Consider the following 19,606-nt stretch of genomic DNA (forward strand, 5'->3'; position numbering starts at 1 on the left):
CTCGCAGTTCTCTCAGCGCCGCCGCTGCTCCCCGTGATGTCCGAGCAGCGGGGAGCGCTGCGGTTGAGTCTCCCGCATGCTTCCCAATGCCAATCCTATTCATTATGACCTCTGACCGTAGGGGGCGCTGTGATTAAAGTTCCCGCATTCTTCCCAGCGCCAACGCTATTCATTCTGACTTCCGAGCAGCGGGGGGCGCTGCGGGTGAACCTCCCGCATACTTACCAGTGTCAATCATAGTCATTATGACCTCCGACCGAGAGGGCGCTAAAAGCCGGAACTTCCACTGTCATTGACCGTAATGACCTCCGACCATCGGGGTCGCTGTGAAGGCGCCAACTATCACAACTGGAATAACATTGATTAAAACCAACAACATTCCACTCATTTCCAAAACACGGTGTGAGGAATCCTTGAGCGCCGCTGTGTTACTGTGGGTGTGTCTGTGCTGAGAGGGAGTGGAGTTGACTCCGGAGGAATCCATCTTGCGCTCTCCTCCCTCTCGTTGGCAGGCGGCGGCGTTGCTCTGGTAACGGCAGCTGTCGGGCGGCGGCACCGGCAGATTCCGAGGTACAGATCGGGGCGGTCTGCGGGTGGTCGAGAGCTCCGGTTTTAAAGGGCGGCCTTGGGGTGGTGGTTGGTGAGGCTCGGAGACCGCATTGAGAACCTCCCTTCCCCCACTTACAGACCAAACAGGGGCCCGGTGTCTGCCCCAGTTTACTGTCTATGCACTTTCTACCCCAGTGCACTGTTTAATAGGCTGATTCCAGGAATGGCGGGGCTGATGTATGAGGAGAGATTGACTGACTAGGTTAGGATTGTTTTTGCTGGACTTCGGACGAATGGTGGAGGATCTCAGAGTCTTTTAAAATTCTAACAGGATTAGACAGGGTCAATGTTTTCAATGGTGGAGAGTCCAGATGTGGAGCTGGACTGGAGTAAACAGAGAAAGAAGTCTCACAACACCAGGTTAAAGTCCAACAGGTTTATTTGTAGCAAACACCACTAGCTTTCAAAACTGTTGAAGGGACAGCCAGTTATGAAAGCTAGTGGCGTTTGCTACAAATAAACTTGTTGGACTTTAACCTGGTGTTGTGAGACTTATTGAGGAATCCAGAACCAGGGTTCACAGTCTTGAGGATTCAGGGTAGACCATTTAGGATGGAGGTGAGGAGACATTTCTTCACCCAAAGAATGGTGAGTCTGTGGAATTCATTACCACAGGAAGTAGTTTTTGCCAAAACATTGAATGTATTCAAGAGGCGGCTGGACATAGTACTTGGCGCAAATGGGATCAAAGGTTATGGGGAGAAAGCAAGATTAGGTTATTGAGTTGTACGATCAGCCATGATTGTGATGAATGGTGGAGCAGACTTGAAGGGCCAAATGGCCGCCTCCTGCTCCTATCGTCTATGTTTATTTGCCTGTCTCAATGTCTGCCACAGTGCCTGTCCCACTGCACTCTCTGTCCTACTGTCTGATCCACTGTGTTCCTTATCCTCCCTTCACAACTCTTACCCATATTGTCTCTCTCATCTACTTTGGCTTTCCACTTCTCCCAATGCATCAAATACAAAATCCTCCCTAACCCCATTAAATGCCCCAACTAGCTATGCTGTCCCTCTCATCACACCCTCGCTATTTCTTCATCCACCGTCGTTACTCTAACTTCTACCATGTTGTGTATTATCTCCATCCGATTGTTCTACCGTTGCTGACTTCATCTGCACTCTTCCCACTTCCTAATCTGTCAACTCCTTCCCGGCTCCCCCACCCGCCCTTTATTACATTTATAAATTAAAAGAAAATGCATAGAAAGTGACAATGACTAGTGGGAACCTAGAGAATTGGGAAATCTTTAAAGGTGAAGAGAAAGCCATGAAAGATATTATAAAGAAAAGTAAGACAGATTATGAGCGTAAACTAGCTCAGAAAATAAAAACAGCCAGCAATTTTCTATAAATATAAAATGAAAAAGAGTGGCTAATGTAAACATTGGCCCCTTAGAGCATGAGAAGGGGGATTTAATAACTGGAAATGAGGTAATGGCCAAGGCATTGAACGTGTATTTTGTGTTGGGTTTTCACAGTGGAAGACACAAATAACATGCCAAAAAAGGCTATGGCAGGTGAGGACCAAGAAGCTATCGTTATCACTAATCTCTCTAACCTACAAATCCCAGGACACAATGGGCAATTTAGCCAGACCCATCCACCTAATCTGCACATCTTTGGACTGTGGGAGAAAAGAAGTGCCTGAAGGAAACCCATGCAGAGATGGGGAGAATGTGCAAACTCTACACAGTGTCCCAAGCCAGGAATTGAACCCAGGTCCTAGGCGCTGTGACGCAGCAGTGCTAACTGCTATGCCACCATGCTGCCCCAATTTTGTACCAATGTACTTTAATCCAGAGGTTTAAGAAAGTTGATGAATTCATTTTGCTTCTGGATTCTTGTTCTGCATCGTGCCATCCAATGGAAGATGCGATATTATCTCATGGTAAGGGAAGGTAATTGATTTTTTTTCACTCCTCTTTTGCTTACTCTGCAGGGTTCTTTGTGTTTGGGCTTTGACTCAATTCTCTTTCTGAGCAGCTTATGTTAATCTTGGTGGCTAGGAGAGATTGGAGGGACTTTGTCACAAATTCCAAACTGGAACTGCAGACAGAAAATGTTGCCCCTCTTGAGGAATTTCAACATCTCGACAATGCAGATATCCAGCAGATTGGTTTCAAATTACGTCAGTCGGATGCGGTGAGTGTTATCTCATTGTCCTCCTGTTTATTTATTTCTAGTTTGTGTATTTTCCTGCTCATTGAGTCTAGAGATGTCAATGGCGAATAGGAGTGCTGTCCCATGTTTACCATGCGGTATCAACACTGGACTCTCAGATCAAGCAAAGTACACGGCAGCTGCAAAGTAAAATTGCCTCCAGCGTGAGCCAGAAATGGGTCAATTCCAATTTCAGGAGGATTTGCACTCTTGCAAATGTTTCCACTTCTCATTTTGCCTATACTTTTGGCCTCAATTTCAGGTTAAATTGCACAGTGAATGTCTTCCCGCTAATAAATAACAACAGATTTCTATACGTATGTATAGAGCTCAGAAGGAATCTAATTCACATTCTGCTTCGGATTTTAACCCAGATTCCAGAGGTGCAAGATCAGTGTACCAATATCAGTGTGCTAATCTGGTACTTGAGGGTTGGCCTGTTTATATTGCAGAATAGATTCAAGAAAAGCTTGGTGCTCAGCACTGGCTGCACTGGGTCATAGGATGAATGAAGCCATTGAACCTTTGCAATTATGTTTAACAAGAACAGATATGTTTATAGTTTTTAGCCCAATTCTGCGTCCTTTTATTTTCTGTAGTTGGTTCTCCTTCATGTCACATCCACTTCCAACCAAAAAGAAAGCTAGCCAACAGTGCCACTGCTGGTGCTACTCTGTCACCAATTTTCCCTGTGTATGTTCCTGCCACAATATATTTTTTATATTCATTTGTGGGACATGGGCATCGTTGGCAAGGCCAGCATTTATTCCCCTTTCTTAGTTGCTCTTGAGAAGGTGGTGGTGAGCTGCCTTCTTGAATTGCTGCAGTCTACATTCTGAGGGTTGACCCACAGTACCATTAGGGAGGGAATTCCAGGATTTTAGCCCCACTAGTCATGGCAAAGGAATGGCGATATATTTCTAAGTCAGAATGGTGAGAGGCTTGGAAGGAACTTGCAGGTGGTGGTGTTCCCATGTATCTGTTGCCCTTGTATTTCTAGATTACAGTGGTTATCGATTTGGAAGATGAGTCTAAGGGTCTTAGGTGAATTTCTGCAATGCATCTTGTAGATAGTACACAATGCTGCTACTGAGTGTCAGTGGTGGAGGATGTGCATGTTTGTAGATGTAGTGCCAATCAAACAGGCTACTTTGTCCTAGATCTAAAGTCTATTTATTAGTGTCACAAGTAGGCTTACATTAACACTGCAAAGAAGTTACTGTGAAAATTCCCCAGTCGCCACACTCCGGAGCCAGTTTGGTACACTGAGGGAGAATTTAGCATGATGAATGCAGCTAACCAGCACATCTTTCGGACTGTGGGAGAAAACTGGAGTACCCAGAGAAAACCCACACAGACACAGGGATAATATGCAGACTCTGCAGAGACAGTGACCCAAGCTGGCAATTGAACCCAGGTCCCTGGCGCTGTGAGGCAGCAGTGTTAACCACTGTGCCACCAATCCGTGGTATCAAGCTTCTTGAGTGTTGTTGAAGCTGCACCTATCCAGGCAAGTGGAGAGTATTCCATCACACTCCCGACTTGTGCCTTGTAGATGCTGGATAGACTTTTGGGAATCAGGGGTGAGTTATTCGCTGCTGTATTCGTAGCCACTGACCTACTCTTGTAGCCAGTGTTTATACGGCGAGTTCAGTTGAGTTTCTGATCAATGGTAACCCCAAGGATGTTGATAGTGGGGGAACTTAGTGATGGTTACACCATTTAATATCAAAGGGTAGTGGTTAGAGTGTCTGTCTCTTATTGGTGATGGTCATTGCTTGGCAGTGAGGTATAGGGGGCATACTGAGCATGCACACGATACCTTTAGGCCGATGGCAATGTAGGCTGCCCTAAAGTAGTTGCATTAGAATGTTTGGTAAAAATGGTTGGCTGTGCAGTACATCAGAAAACTGTGGGATATGTCAAGTATTGGATACTTCTTGTTACCTTTCTGATGCAGATTTGTTATCTCACCTCTGGAAACATGGACTGACTGTTATAGTTGATATATGAAATCTATTCTTTTTGAATTGTAGCCACCTGCTTGAACTAAAAGAGGACGATGAAGCTTGCCGGAAGGCATTGAGATCTGGAGCCTTCCTCCTCTTCCACAATTTCTGTCCCCTTTTGCAGAGGAGTGAGAATAAATACATCACGCCATTTGTGACAACCTCAGGTACAAAATGTTGCGGAACAATAGGCACATGGGGGTGGTGGGAGGTGGTGTCTGTGTCAATCCTCTGTTTATCTTTCAAAAACTGAAATTGGGGGATGGATCACTAAGGGACTATGTATTCTAACATAAAACAACATCCACTTCCTCTTACCCTTGCTGATAGGTTGCTCAGTGTTTCAGTGGAGGAGGATTCTCCCTCACCATCTCTTCAACAGCCCCCCCCACCCTCAAAAAAAAGATGTTTGCAAAACAATGCAAGAGCTGTCCAAAGGTCGTATATCAGTGACCGTGGACTGCTGTTTAAATACCCAAGTTAATATAAGCAGGATCTCACAATCTGTACTAGATTGCAGAATTAACACAGGACACAACATTTGCAACTTTTATTTTACTTTACACTTAGGAACAGGAGGACATCATCCAGGGGATTGTGAATCTTTGGGATTATAAACCCTAGAGGGTTATGGATGCTCCCATCATTCAGTATGTTCAAAACCAAGTTTAACAGGTTTTAGCCTTTCCTTTTATTCGTTCATGGGATCATGAGCATCAGTGGCGAGGCCAGCATTTTATTGCTCCTTCCAAGTTGTCCTTGAGTGGATGGTGGCTCACAACATTTTCTTGAGACAGCTTTTGTTGCACGTTCTAGGCCGTTTCAGAGTCCTGTTCAGAGCCACCCACCTTGCAGTGTGTCTGGAATAACATGGAGGGCAGGCTGGATGAGAACTGCAGATTTCCTGCTCTGAAGTGAGCCAGAGGCATTTTTACAACAATCCAATGGATTAATGGTCATTACTGACACTTTTTTAAATTCCATATTTATTAATTCATTGAATTTAAATTTCCCAACTGCCGTGGTGGGATTTGAACGTGTGTCCCTGGAGCATTAGCCCAGGCCTGTGGAGTACCATTCTGCCACCGTCCAGCTGATCTCCCAGGGGAAATGGGATGTGGCAGGAAATCAGGAGTTGGGGTAGAAATTGGCTATGAATGCTGGAGCAAAATCAAGGGGCCGAATGGTCTGTTCTTGCTCCTGTTTATTATTTCCTTAGTCCCTTGAGCCTGTTCTCACCATTCAATGAGACCATGGCTTACCCGTGATGTAACTCGTGTGTGCAAACTTGTCTCCTCGAATACAGAAACGATGCTGTTTTAAACAAGGTATCTTTCCTTCCAGAGCTGAACAAAATTCTTCAGAAACTGAAGCAGAAGAAGTATTTGGAAGAATCTGTGTTGATTGGCTGCACAGCGAATCATGTGGCACAATTTGCTCTTGATCTAGGTAAGACGAGCCTGAAATTGTGAAATGAATGTAACCTTACATACAGTAACACTGTAGTGTACACCTTTCCTACAGTGCAATATATAAAGATATGGTTGGAGATAAATCTATACGTTTTCTTTGTTGGCTCACATTCCAAGATGGTGCCAGAGCGAGGTGACCTCTTGTAAGCTGTACCCGCCTACCTTTTAATTCTATCTTTTACTCTCATTCTATGCTTCTAAAACTTCATTTTAACTTTTTAATGACTATAACACTACATTCTGCACTCTCTGATTTCCTTCTCTATGAATGGTATGTTTTGTCAGTAAGCATGCAAGAAACAATGCTTTTCACTGTATGTTAATACATGTAACAATAATGAATCAAATCATTGTAGAATTTTTAATGGAACAACACTGTAAAGATCTTGATATCTGCATATGTCTGAGACAGATGGGTCAGATTACTTTATTTGCTCCACTTTCATGCAACTCTGGCCCTTCTTCACTGATGTACATGTATTACTTGAAAGGTTGCTGGAAGCAGATTCAATACCAACTTTCAAAAGCATGGGATAAATTTTTAAGGGAATAATTGGAAAGCTCTTCAAAGAGTTGGCACTGATGGGATGAGCCAAATGGCTGTCTTCTACGCTGTATCATTCTGTTTGCTCCTCGTAAGTAAATAATTAACCCTCTTGCCCAAGTCTCCTCCATTAAGATGCATGTTTCCTTTGTATTCTGTATGCTGCTTGTTCCCCTTCCCTGCTTGTTCCTGATTCGCCAAAACTCACGCTTGCATTGAAATCCTGTTTATTCCATTGTTTTAATTCCCTTCTCAATTGCTCCTTGTGACCTCTGAATCTGTTGCTGGCAGAACAGCCTGAAACATTATTAAGTAACCGCATTTCAAAAGCACTAAAAAGCTTGAGACTCCCAAAGTGTCAGTGCCCACAACACAGTTGACAAAGGATGATGTTCCAACCTGTGCTTTTAACTGCAGGTGGAATTGAGAAGGCCAAAGTAGAGTCAGTTCTGAAGGGAACATTTGTTGATTTGCGGAAAGCCTTCTTCCTCTTGGATGGAAAGGATGCACCCTTGCTGTCCCAGGTAGAACACTAGCTTAAGAAAGCTTTCTTCATCCATTCTCTCCATTCAGGAACAAGTATTAATTTAGACCTTTTGCTGCATCATGAACACATTCATCTGGGAGTAGATGTGGTTAAACACACCAAGTCCTACTGCATACTGACAAGGGGTGGCAATCAGGGTCTTGTCGAGGCTGCATATTTTGTGGGTTTTGCAGCATGTTTGTGCCTCATTATTATAGTTGTGATCAGAACATCTTCCAGTAACTATAAAGTTGAGTTGGCTGTAATAAGGCCAGTAGCTTATTGCAGTTTTTGTATCTTCCAATTCTTCTCTCTGAGGCTAGTCTGAAAGCCATGTTAAACTTTACTTTTTTTTAATAAAGTTTATTAGTGTGACGAGCAGGCCTATATTAACACAGCAGTGAAGTTACTGTGAAAATCCCCTAGTCGGAACACTCTGGCGCCTGTTTGGGTACACTGAGGAAGAATTTAGCATGGCCAATGCACCTAACCCCAGCATGTCTTTTGGACTGTGGGGGGAAACTGGAGGAAACCCACGCAGACACGAGGAGAACATACAGACGCCACACAGACAGTGACCGAAGCTGGGGAATTCAGCGCAAGTCCCTGGCACTGTGAGGCAGCAGTGCTAACCACTGTGCCACCGTGCTGCCCTAACTGACCAATAGTGACATGAGCACTTTCTCTCCAACAAATAGGGAGGGTTTAGTGGGCTCTCCCAGCTGATTTAATGAGGCGGCAGATTTGTCTCTCCCACATACCTGAATTCTGATACCAAAACTTAGATCTCTATTTGCCGTGTCAAACCTTATATTTAGTTCAAAGAATGTGGATATCGCTGGAAAGGCCGGCATTTATTGTTTATCCCGCTGTGCCCATGAGAAGACTTAATGCCTTGCTCAGTTGAGCAGTTAAGAATCAGCCACATTGCTGTGGGTCTGAAGCTACAAGGAGGCCAGACAGGGTAAGGATGGCAGATTTCCTTTCTAAAGGGCGTTACTGGACTAGATGGGTTTTTACAACAATCCAGTGGTTTCATGGTCACCATTATTAATACCAGTGTTTTAATTCCAGATTTATTTAATTAATTGGATTCAATTCACTGACTGCTATAAGACCATAAGACATAGGAACAGAAGTGGGCCATTCAACCAGAAGATATAGGAGCAAAATTAGACCATTTGGCCTATCAAGTCTGCTCTGCCATTCAATCATGGCTGATATGTTTCTCATTCTCCTGTCTTTTCCTCGTAACCTTTGTTCCCCTTAGGAATCAAAAACCTATCTATCTCTGTCTTAAATACACTCAAAGACCTGGCCTCCCCAGCCTTCTGTGGGAATGAATGCAATAGATTTACCTCCCTCTGGTTGAAGAAATTCCTCCTCATCTTGGTTCTCAAGGGTCGTTACTTTACTCTGAGGCTGTGCCGCTGGATTGTAGTCATGCCTACTAATGGAAATATCTTTCCCACATCCAATCTATCCAGGCCTTTCAGTATTCTGTAAGTTCAATGAGATTCCCCTCCCCATCTTTCTAAACTCCATTGAGCACAGACCCAGGGTCCTCAAACGCTCCTCATATGCCAAACTTTTCATTCCTGGGATCGTTCTCGCAATCCTCCTCTGGATCCTTTCCAAAATCAGCACATCTTTCCTTAGATATGGGGCCCCAAAATTCCGCACAATACTCTGATCGGAGTCTTATAAAACCTCAGTAATATATCACTGCCTTTGTATTCTAGCCCATCAGGTTTACTCTGTCATTCAGTGATCCTCAACTCCACTTTCCCTCCTTATCCCCATAACCTTTGATTCCCTTACTGATTAAAAATCTGTCTATCTCAGCCTCAAACATACTTAATGATCCAGCCTTGATAACCTTCTGTGATAAAGAATTCCACAGATTCACTACCCTCTTGAGAGAAGAAATGCCCCTCATCTTTGTGTTAAATAGGTAACCCCTTACTCTGAGATTACGTCTTCTGGTCCTATACTCTCCTAAAAGAGGAAACAATTTCTCAGCATCTACCCTATCAAGCCCCCTGAGAATCCTATATGTCTCAATAAACCTGCCTCCCATTTTTCTAAATTCCCGTGAACACAGGCTCACCCTACTCAATCTCTCCTCATAAGAAAATTCCTCCACAGGTAAGGGGACCAAAACTGTTCACAGTATTCTGGGTGTGATCTAATTCATGCCTTGTATAATTTTAGTAAGATTTCACTCTTTATACTCTGATTCCTTGAAATAAACATTCCATTTGTCTTCTCTATTACCTGCTAAACTTGCCTGACACCCAAATGCCCCGCTGCTGCAGCTTTCTGCAGTCTTTCTCCATTTAAATAATACTATTCTCCTTTATTACCCTATCAAATTGCATAACTTCACATTTTCCTACATTATATTCTATCTGCCAAGCTTTTGCCCCCTCACCTCACCTGTCTATATCCCTCTGTGGGCTCGTTGTGTCATCCTCACTGTTTGCCTTCTCACTGATTTTTGTGTCATTGCTAACTTGCCAGTAGTATGTTCACTTTCATTGTCCAAGTCATGCCGTGGTGGGATTTGAATTCCTGACTCTAGGTCATTGGTCCAGTTACATAATCACAATGATGCTACATTCTGCTGCGGCAGATTTAAAGGTGGGAAAGCTAACCATTAAACCAGGGGCTCACTCCACACTGGCCTAGAGCAGCTGAATAAGTCAAATGCCTTTTTTATTACATAGAATTCAGAGATCTTTGACCTTTGGTGATTGTATTTGACAGTCCTGTTTTATTTTTGCCTTTCAACTCTAAATCATTAAACATCACCACAGTGGCTAGTGTTGAGGTGAATCCTTATTGCGCCGTATTTTAATTATTTGTATATTGAATTGTTCATAATTCTGTAATCCCTTTATAATTTTATGCATTCTTATTTTAATTGTCTATGACTATGTTCTGAATTATAATTGTTTTATTTGTAAAGTCATCACAATTTATCACCTTGAAGATGTTTCAATAAGCCAGTTATTTATCTATTCATCTTTATTATTGTGAATTTCCAATGTGTGGTTGTCTCCTTCATTGGTAGGCAGTTTGTAGGATTGCTGTCAAATAATGACAAATGTTTGCTGTCTGATTTTTTTATTAGCTTTGCTATATGTTAAAGAGCGACCTTCTTAGGTTTGCATTGTGCATTCTGAGGTTTCAGTCTGGCCTTGTACTTCAGGTCAGACTGCTTGTCTGGACATATCGAGACAATAATGCTGTCTTTTAGGCGCAGGGCCTTCTCCGTTGGCACAGCACACATCTCTACTGCAGTCAAACGGGACACCCAACAAGGAAGAATGTGTCAGGCAGTAAACGTGTCTGTAGCACAGAAGAAATAATCTACTACCCACAGGTAGGGAGCATTCAGTTAATTTTCTCTAGTAAAGCTTAATTCTTTATCTTCTTGCTTTATATAATAAACCCTGTATTCCCACAATGTACATTGTACCCCAGCTCTGTGTGATATATCCATTCACTAATTTTCTTAGCCTGAATTAATGGCATTTGTAATACAACCCAGAGGAAATTACCACTCATTTCCCTCTCAACCATTGGGCGGCACAATGGTTAGCACTCTTGCCTCACAGTACCAGGGACCCGGGTTCGATTTCAGCCTTGAGTGACTGTCCGTGTGGTGTTTGCACGTTCTCACCGTTCCTGCATGGGTTTCCTCCAGGTGCTCCAGTTTTCTCCCAGAGTACAAAGGTGTGCAAGTTAGGTAGATTGGCCAAGCTAAATTGTCCCTCAGTGTCAGAGGGTTTAGCATGGTTAATGTGTGGAGTTACGGGGATAGGGCCTGGGTGGGATTGTTGTCCGTGCAGGCTTGATGTGCCGAATGGTTTCCTGCACTGTAGGGGTTCTATTCTATCACATTTCAATTCAGTCAGATTAGCAAAGGAGCAGCTGCTGTTTTGAATCATTGTTACTGTTAATTTTTTTAAAAACTCTCAAGCAATCGTGAACATTTCTACAGCTATCTGCTGTTTCACTTTGTGAAACTCCTTATTTAACAGATGTCTCCTGTGATTATTGTTCTGGTGTCCGATGGAGCACAGTGCCTGCTGGCACGCCAGGAATCATTTCCCCCTGGAATGTACAGTGCCCTCGCTGGATTCTGTGATATTGGTAATTTGCTTTTCTTACAGATAATGTCATATCCAAGATTGTGTAAACAGCAAGTAACTATTTTGATTTAACTATGATGGTTTTGTTTTTGTTCCTTCTATCACCTGAATTATTTCCAAAACCCTTTTCTAATCTGTTTGTGAGGAGACATTGTAAGGGCGCAGTGGTTAGCACTGCTGGCTCACAGCTCCAGGGACCCGGATTCGATTCCCAGCGTGGGTCACTGTCTCTGTGGAGTTTGCACATTCTCTCCATGTCTGTGTGGGTTTCCTCCCAATGTTCAAAAGATGTGCGGGTTAAGTGCATTGGCCATGCTAAATTGACCCTAGTGTCGGGATTAGCTAGGGTAAATATGTAGGTTATGCAAATAAGATCTGGGTGGGATTGTGGTCTGTGCAGACTTGATGGACTGAATGGCCTCCTTCTGCACTGTAGGGATTCTATGACCTGAAGTAACTCTTGATGACACTCTCCTTGTGTGTCTGGCCCCTGTTTGGTGTCTCACTTGGGCAGCAGGATTGATATGGGGCCCCTGACACGTACAGAAAATTATAGTTAGAAAAGTCACAGCACTGATCCAGGCCATTTGGCTCAACAGGTTTATTCTGATGTTCATGCTCAGATCGCTTTTCAGCCTTTTGGCTAAGATCAAGTGTAGTATCGACATGCTGTACTTGGTTGAAGTCAGAAGGTTATATCGTGGTTTTATTTGAAGCAATTTTTTAAAGAGGCAGCTTGACCTTTTGGCTAAGATGCAAATGAGACCAAGCCTTGGAGGAAGTGCTATGCCTACTCCAATAAGCTTGGATCATGTAGATAAAGCCCAAGACAGGAGGTGAGAGCTCTGTCTTGTCAGCTTGGATCGGGAATGTGTCACTTGCTGAGATTCTGAATTGGACTTTGATGGGATTGAATTGGAATAAAAACAAAAAAAAATTCTGATGTTCATGCTCAGAATGCCTCTGCTGCAACTATTCAACTCATCCTGTCTGCATAGGGCAACACAGTAGCACAGTGGTTAGCACCAGGGACCTGGGTTTGATTCCTGGCTTGGGTCAGTGTCTGTGTGGAGTTTGCATGTTATCCCCATTGTCTGCATGGGTTTCCTCCCATGGTCCAAAAGACGTGCTGGTTAGGTGCATTGGCTGTGCTAAATTCTCCCTCAGTGTACCCGACAGGTGCCGGAGTGTGGCGGCTAGGGGATTTTCAAAGTAACTTCATTGCAGTGTTAATGTAAGCCTGCTTGTGACCAATAAAATAAACTTTATACCTTTCCATTCCTTTCTCCCCTCATGCCATTTATCCAGCTTCTACTCAAAACTATCAATGCTGTTCTCCTCAGCTACTCCTTAGGATAGTGAATTCCACCACTCTGAATAAAGAAGTTACTCCTGAATTCTCAATTGGGATTACTGGGGACTGTCTTGTATTTATGGCCCTGGCTTTTGTCGCCCTTAAATGAGAAAATATTTTCTCCACCTCGACCCTCTAAACCAAGTCCCAGCGTGCCTGCTGACACACAGTGAAGGTACTGGACCATGGCCAAAATACATATAGGAAGTGACATACCACAAGTTGATACAAAATATCTTCCAATGGCTGAGAACTGGCACTTTCAAACTGATTTGCAACATTTTTTTCCTGGCAGAATGTCGATTCTTAATTCTTTTTTTTCACTTCTCCCAGGGGAAACCGTGGAGGATTCTGTGCAACGGGAGGTCGCCGAGGAAGTAGGATTGGAAGTGTCCTCATTGGAATATTCTGCATCCCAGCACTGGCCTTTTCCCAACAGCTCACTGATGATTGCATGCCATGCCCTGGTGCATCCAGGGCAGAACAAGGTAAATTGTGTTCAGATTTGTGGAGATCAGAGAAAGCAGGGTGAAAGTGTGTAGGATTCTGCAAATTAATGTTCTGATTCCAAAGGCATAAGAAAAACAAAGGAAAATTACTGTACTGTCCCTGAAATGTCTTGTTTGCTTTCTGTTTCATATTGTCTCATCCTCCCTTCTACACGATTGAATAGGACACCAGACAACCACATCCAGTGGCTTTTCCAGTGCTACTCTGTAAGCAACCAGCAGCAGGTAACCAGTGTGGCCAAGTTTGCCTGGGAAGAGGAACTCAGTGCAGGAGGATCTGTGGGTGTGATACAGCAATCCCCTGTGCATGGTGCATCACATTGGGTCTTGAAGGGTACATCACATTGGGTGCTTGACAGGAGAGGGCTGGCAATTGAGTTTTGTGATCAGATAGCAATCGCCTCCTGCATTACCAAATTCTCCAAAACCTCCCCCAACATATTGGGGATGATCAGCGTTTGTGTGAATGCCAGCGGGGTCATGAGACCTGGAAGTCACAGATGTCACCGGCAAGATAGCGATCTTGGATCTTCCCCATCCCTCGCCAGTGACATAATCAATTAAATATATTTGAATCTCATCATCCCACCATTTTGCCCATATTGATTTGCATTTATATCTCCTCAGTGAATTATTATTGATATATTGTTGGAAATACAGCAACCAATTTGCATACACAAAGCTCCCACATACAGCAACAAGATATTGGCCAATCATTTTGGTTGAGAGAAATGTTAGCCTGGACACCAGGGAGAGCTCCCCTGCTCTTCGTCAAAGCAGTTCTGAGGGATCTTTTCACTCTAGCCCAAAGATAACTCCTGCAACAGTCTAGTTCAAATCTGTGCTCATGTTTCTGGAATGGGGCTTGAACCCACAATTTCTGATTCAGAAGTCAGAGTGCTTCCCGCTGGGTAAGTGAAGATACCATCATATCTATCATAAATACTGTATACTGTTTACACATGTTTCTAAGCATATTATCATCCTCTAAGTAGTTCTTTAATGATACCTTGTCCCTTCAGATAGCGTGCCCTAAGAGCACATTGGTGACCAAGGGTTTTCCTGTTAATCTTGCTGTGGAGACGTGGACCACCATCGTTGATGGTACATTCATCCAGTTTGCAAGGCTCTTTAGAAAGATCATTCTTTGTTTACCTCAATCTCTTTAACCATTGATCTTTCCCATCAGCATCACACTTTCAAAATCACAATTTCTTATTACCTGCTCAAGAAATTCCAACTGTCTCTTCCAGATCTTGGTTAGCAGAGTTCTTTTGGTCTCAATGTACCAGCATCTCTTCTCTGGCAGAGTGATTTGCCTGAGATATCTTCATTATTCCCCTCTCAAACTAAAACTCTTTTTCTAAGTGAATCAGTAAAAAAATTTTTCTTATTCTTTCATGGGATGTGGCCAGCATTTATTGCCCATTCCTACTTGTTCTTTGGAGGGTATTTAAGAATAAATCACATGTTGGCCAGACCAGGTAAAGGGCATTAGTGAACCAGATGGGTTGCTGCAACAATCAACAATAGTTTCGAGGTCATCATTACGCTTTTAATTCCGGATTTTCATTGAATTCAAATTTCACCATCTGCTGTGGTGGGAATTGAACCGAGTCCCCAGAGTGTTAGCCTGAGTCTCTGGATTACTGGTCCAGTGACAACATCACTATGCCATTGCATCCCTCAAAAAGATGTACTGAATCCTGTTTTGTTCATTCTTAGGATGTGTGCATCACTGACAAGACCAGAAATGTGTTGTTCATCCTTATTCACACTTAATTAACTCTTAATTGACTGAGCATTTTGAGGATAATGAGCAACTGGAGAGAAATGCCAACATCAAATTCTTAAACTAATTGGAAATCCCACTTTCACTGATAGCAGATATGGACCACATAGTCTTTATACAGAAATTATTTTCCTTGTCAGGTAAATATCAGAACCTCATTGGAACTTGAGAGCCATTAACCCGCTCAGAGCACTGGCACACAGGCAACCAGCTGGTTTCCAATTATTTATAACCTTTAACCAATTGCAGACCTGCTATAGCTCCTGCATCACCTTATTAGCTCAACAGAAGTTCTGGAATTGTAGTTGTATTTGAGCATTTTGTTTTTCACCACCACTGTTTTAATTTTCACTTGCATTTTAAGTAGTCTCACAACACCAGGTTTAAGTCCAATAGGTTTATTTGGTAGTAAGAGCTTTTGGAGCATTGCCCCTTCATCTGGCAAGGGGCAACACTCCGAAAGCTCGTGCTACCAAATAAACCTGTTGGACTTTAACCTGATGTTGTGAGACTTCTTACTGTGCCTACGGCAGCCGGCAACTCCACATCTCACTTGTATTTTGTTATGGCTACAGATCAACCTGAACCTCTCAGAACTTGAGGACGCCCGCTGGTTTGATGCCAAGGTGATAACGGCAGCTTTAAAACGTAAAAGGATGCCTACCCTGAAAGAAATGGGAACTGTTCCATTCTGGATCCCCCCACCGTGGGCTGTAGCATATCAACTAATCAAGGAGTGGAACCAAAGGCAGCAGCCGTCTTGAAATTCTGCAGTCGCTGGATTGTTATTGGGACAAGTTACTGCCTCTTTATAATCTGGTTTTCATGTTATGTGGGTCAGCTGTTAATGAAGCCACTGCAAAAAATGTGTTGTATCAGATTTTTCTCTATCATTTTATAAAGAGAAATATGTGTATCCCCTACATAGCAGGGAGGGAAAGGTGTTCATCATAGAAATGCATCATTAGCTTGGATCCTGAACAGTTAATTATAAATAATATTCTGGTTATTTCTAAAGTGCCTATTTTAAAAGTAACATGCTGAGATTTTTACAAGGGTTTTAAAATGTTTAATGCAGATGTTTTCCCAAAAAAAAGTTTCCTTTAAGAAAAACTAAATATATTAGACCATAAGGTATAGGAGCAGGATTAGGCCATTCAGCCCATCCAGTCTGCTCCTCCATTCAGTAATGGCTGATAAGTTTCTCAACCCCTTCCTCCCGGCTTTTTACCACAAGCTTTGATTCCCTTACCAATCAAGAACCTATCTTATTTCTGTCTTAAATACACTCAATGACCTGGCTTCTTCTGTGGCAAAAAATTTATAGATTCACCACCCTCTGGCTGAAGAAATTCCTCATCTCGGTTCTAAAGGGTCATCCCTTTACTCTGAGGCTGTGCCCTCAGATCCTACTAATGGAAACATCTTCCCCACACCCACTGCATCCAGGTCTTTCAGTATTCCGTAAGTTTCATTGCGATTTCCGCCCCCCCCCCCCCCATCCTTGTAAACTCCATACTCATGCTGCATGAGTCTCAAATCAGACTGGAGTATGAGAAACTTGAGAAAATCTGGAATGAGATGGGAAGGTTGATTTAATTTACATAAATTGTGAAAATAATTTCTTGGAGTTTGAGGTGTTTTAGAGGGGTGCTGGTAACATACAGATGTGATAACATGCAATTAAAATGATTTCCCACACACTTTTTTATCTGCATCAATCACTCAGATAATTACATGACAAATTAGAATAATTGAAAAAGAGGCAGGTTTAATTTTTTTTGTGGTCTGAATAGTCATAATTGCAGTTTAAGCAATTAAATCCAGTTAAAATGAAACTCAATTAAATATTTACGCAAATATCTGTTATGATTTTGTGATAATATATAAACAATTACATTCTTGAGTGTCTTTTAATACCTCAGTGCTTAACATGATGAATCGTTTTTTAAAGTGCAGTAATTGTTACGTAGGCTGTCACAAAGAAAAGAAAGGATGTTCAGCTTGTGCATGTGAAAGAGCCAGCCATGGTCGTGTCACTGTGCACTGTTAAAGCCACTGAAGTGGGATGAAGATGAAAGTAAGGGCTTCTAAAATGTCTTCAGGTGGGACTGCCTCCCTCTATTCAGTTATCACAGCGGCTGTGAGGAGCTAATTTGTGCAAACCACAATGTGGTGGGTTGGTGGTTGGGTCCGTGTGGGTGGGTATAATACTGTATAGAGGGAATTCTCAAACCCTTTAAAATGTTGACACACCCACGGAATTCCCCCTGCTCTACCTTCTGATAGGTTGTCTCAACTCGCCTCAGAAAAATTGTGGCATCATGTAAGAAAATGCTGTATTCATGGCAGCAGAACTAAATTGCACGCCTATTGAATCCTGTTCATAGATAATTGAATGCAATTAAAAACATTTAGCTTTACAGATGAAGTCTATTTTATGTTGGGTGTTTTGAAAATAATTGGGGTTAATGATTACCAAGGAATGTGGTGGAGCACAATAAATAGTGTTTACAGTCACACTTCTGACAGAAATAACAGGGCACTTAAAGTCAGTGCAATTAGCACGTTTAATGAGCCGTTCTAGATAAATGACTAAGCATCAGTTTAAAAAGTTTGAAGAGGAGGCCTGGTTTTTTTACATTGAAAGCTGCAATCCCTGATGCATTAGGTAACACCTGTGAAGTATACACAGTCTACTCTATTTGGTGAGTAATGTGCTCCTTCAGATGTACTATATTTCATAGCACAAGTCTGACATTGAGTTTGAGTGTTTAAATTTGGTGTGTGGATTGCTGTGCTAAATTACCACCTAGTGTCAGAAGGACGAGCGAGGGTAAATGCATGGGATAGGGCCTGAGTAGGATTGTGGTTGGTGCAGACTTGATAGGCTGAATGGCCTCCTGTAGGATTCTAAATTGCAAGAACACTGTTGATCGCAAGGCACAGTCTCACATTTAGGACAAAGAGAAGAATAAATCTCTTTTCTCAATGGGTTGTGAATGTCTGGAATTCAGAGGGTTATGAATGTTCCATCATTGAATACAGAAGTTGGGATAGGCAGATTCTCCTTGGGAAATACGGGGAGCAGGTGGAAGAGTGGAGTTGAAGCCCAAGATCAGGCACGGTCATGTTGAGTGGTGGAGCAGGTTCGACTCCGGTCCACTACTCCTTCCTATGCTTTGCCATTTGTCATGTATAAAACACAATATTAGCATAATGCTTCACTTTTGTGCTTACTCAAGTATCAAATGCCAGGTGGAGTCAAAACATAAATAATAAATACAGAAAACTATCGTGGATCACTGAGCTGCTCCAAGTTATTTGTAGCTGTTGAAACAATCACAAGAACTCTGTCAATATTTTAAGACCCCTTTGCAATTGCTACACCATCCACAGTTAACCGCTGAACTTAATGTACCGTTTTCATTACATTTTCTTGTCACCTTATAGTATTAACTCTGCTGCTCCATACAACCTATGCAGCATTCGTGGATTATCTTTCTACTGAGGCAAAAATAGCAGTTTCTCTTTGTCACACATATTTTATTCTTTGTTCTGAAGAACAAAGGGACCTTGGCATGTTTGGTCCATAGGTCTCTGAAGGTGAAAAGGCAAGTTAATAGGATGGTGAAAAAGGCATATTGGCACATTCGCCTTTATCAGTCGGGATATAGCTTACAAAAACAGAGAGATCATGATGGAGTTGGATAGAACTTTGGTGATGCCACAGCTGGAGTACTGTATGTTGTTCCAGTCGCCACATTATAGGAAGGATGTGATTGCACTGGAAGGAATGCAGAGGAGATTCACCAGGATGCTGCCCGGGATGGAACATTTAAGTTACGAAGTGAAGCTGGAGAGGCTTGGATTGTTTTCATCGGAGCGGAGAAGACTGAGGGGCGACCTGATCGAGGTGTACAAGATTATGAGGGGCATGGACAGGGTGGATAGGGAGCAGCTGATCCTCTTAGTTGAAGGGTCAGTTACGAGGGAACACAAATTAAAAGCGAGGGGTGGGAGGTTTAGGGGGGGATTTGAGGAAATACTTCTTTACCCGGGGATGCTGACGGCTGGAATGCACTCCCTGGGAGGGTGGTGGAGGCAGGATGCCTCACATCCTTAAAAAGTACCTGGATAAGTACTTGGCACATCATAACATTCAGGGCTACAGGCTAAGTGCTGGCATTAGGTGGGCAGGTCAGGGCACTTCCTGCATCGGTGTTGACTCAATGGGCTGAAGGGCCTCATATGCACTGTGGTATTCTGTGAAAGATATTCTCTTGCTGTGAGCATTGCCAGCTAAGCTAACATTTGTTGTGGTGACAGCTGTCACTTGGTGATCAGCAGTTTTATCAGAGTCTAAAGGTTGTGGATTCGACCCCCCTCCAGAGATTTGAATACAAATCTAGGCTAACAATCCATTGCGGCGCTGACAGAGTGCTGACATTGGAGGTTACACCTTTTGG

The 19,606-nt window shown here is 42.9% G+C and overlaps 1 protein-coding gene and 1 non-coding gene across 3 annotated transcripts; both read left to right on the top strand.

Annotated features, from left to right (window-relative positions):
• The first annotated feature begins 337 nt into the window (after nt 1–337).
• On the top strand, nt 338–18,432 carry nudt13 (nudix (nucleoside diphosphate linked moiety X)-type motif 13). 2 transcript variants are annotated; one of them, XM_080215685.1, is made up of 9 exons: nt 338–570; nt 2,551–2,753; nt 4,808–4,947; nt 6,125–6,229; nt 7,214–7,320; nt 10,585–10,710; nt 11,372–11,483; nt 13,170–13,324; nt 15,713–18,432. In XM_080215685.1, the coding sequence occupies exons 2-9, from the start codon at nt 2,671–2,673 to the stop codon at nt 15,899–15,901; spliced, it is 1,017 nt and encodes a 338-aa protein (XP_080071811.1). In that variant the 5' UTR covers nt 338–570; nt 2,551–2,670; the 3' UTR covers nt 15,902–18,432. The 2 variants fall into 2 exon arrangements, with proteins under 2 accessions (XP_080071811.1, XP_080071812.1); XM_080215686.1 differs by lacking the exon at nt 338–570 and adding an exon at nt 1,090–1,197.
• On the top strand, nt 12,106–12,304 carry LOC145360613 (U2 spliceosomal RNA). The gene has a single exon (XR_013889755.1). It is a non-coding gene; the product is annotated as a U2 spliceosomal RNA (small nuclear RNA).
• Nucleotides 18,433–19,606: the final 1,174 nt, after the last annotated feature.

Source organism: Carcharhinus amblyrhynchos, chromosome 31 (genome assembly GCF_965287045.1).
Source record: "Carcharhinus amblyrhynchos chromosome 31, sCarAmb.v2.hapA, whole genome shotgun sequence".
NCBI lineage: Eukaryota > Metazoa > Chordata > Chondrichthyes > Carcharhiniformes > Carcharhinidae > Carcharhinus > Carcharhinus amblyrhynchos.

What these genes read in the sequence shown, in the direction of transcription:
- nudt13 (XM_080215685.1), top strand. Translation starts at nt 2,671, where the DNA reads ATGTTGCCCCTCTTGAGGAATTTCAACATCTCGACAATGCAGATATCC. An exon ending in AATTACGTCAGTCGGATGCG is followed by an intron (nt 2,754 to 4,807) that starts GTGAGTGTTATC and finishes TTTGAATTGTAG; the next exon opens with CCACCTGCTTGAACTAAAAG. An exon ending in ACAATTTGCTCTTGATCTAG is followed by an intron (nt 6,230 to 7,213) that starts GTAAGACGAGCC and finishes TTTTAACTGCAG; the next exon opens with GTGGAATTGAGAAGGCCAAA.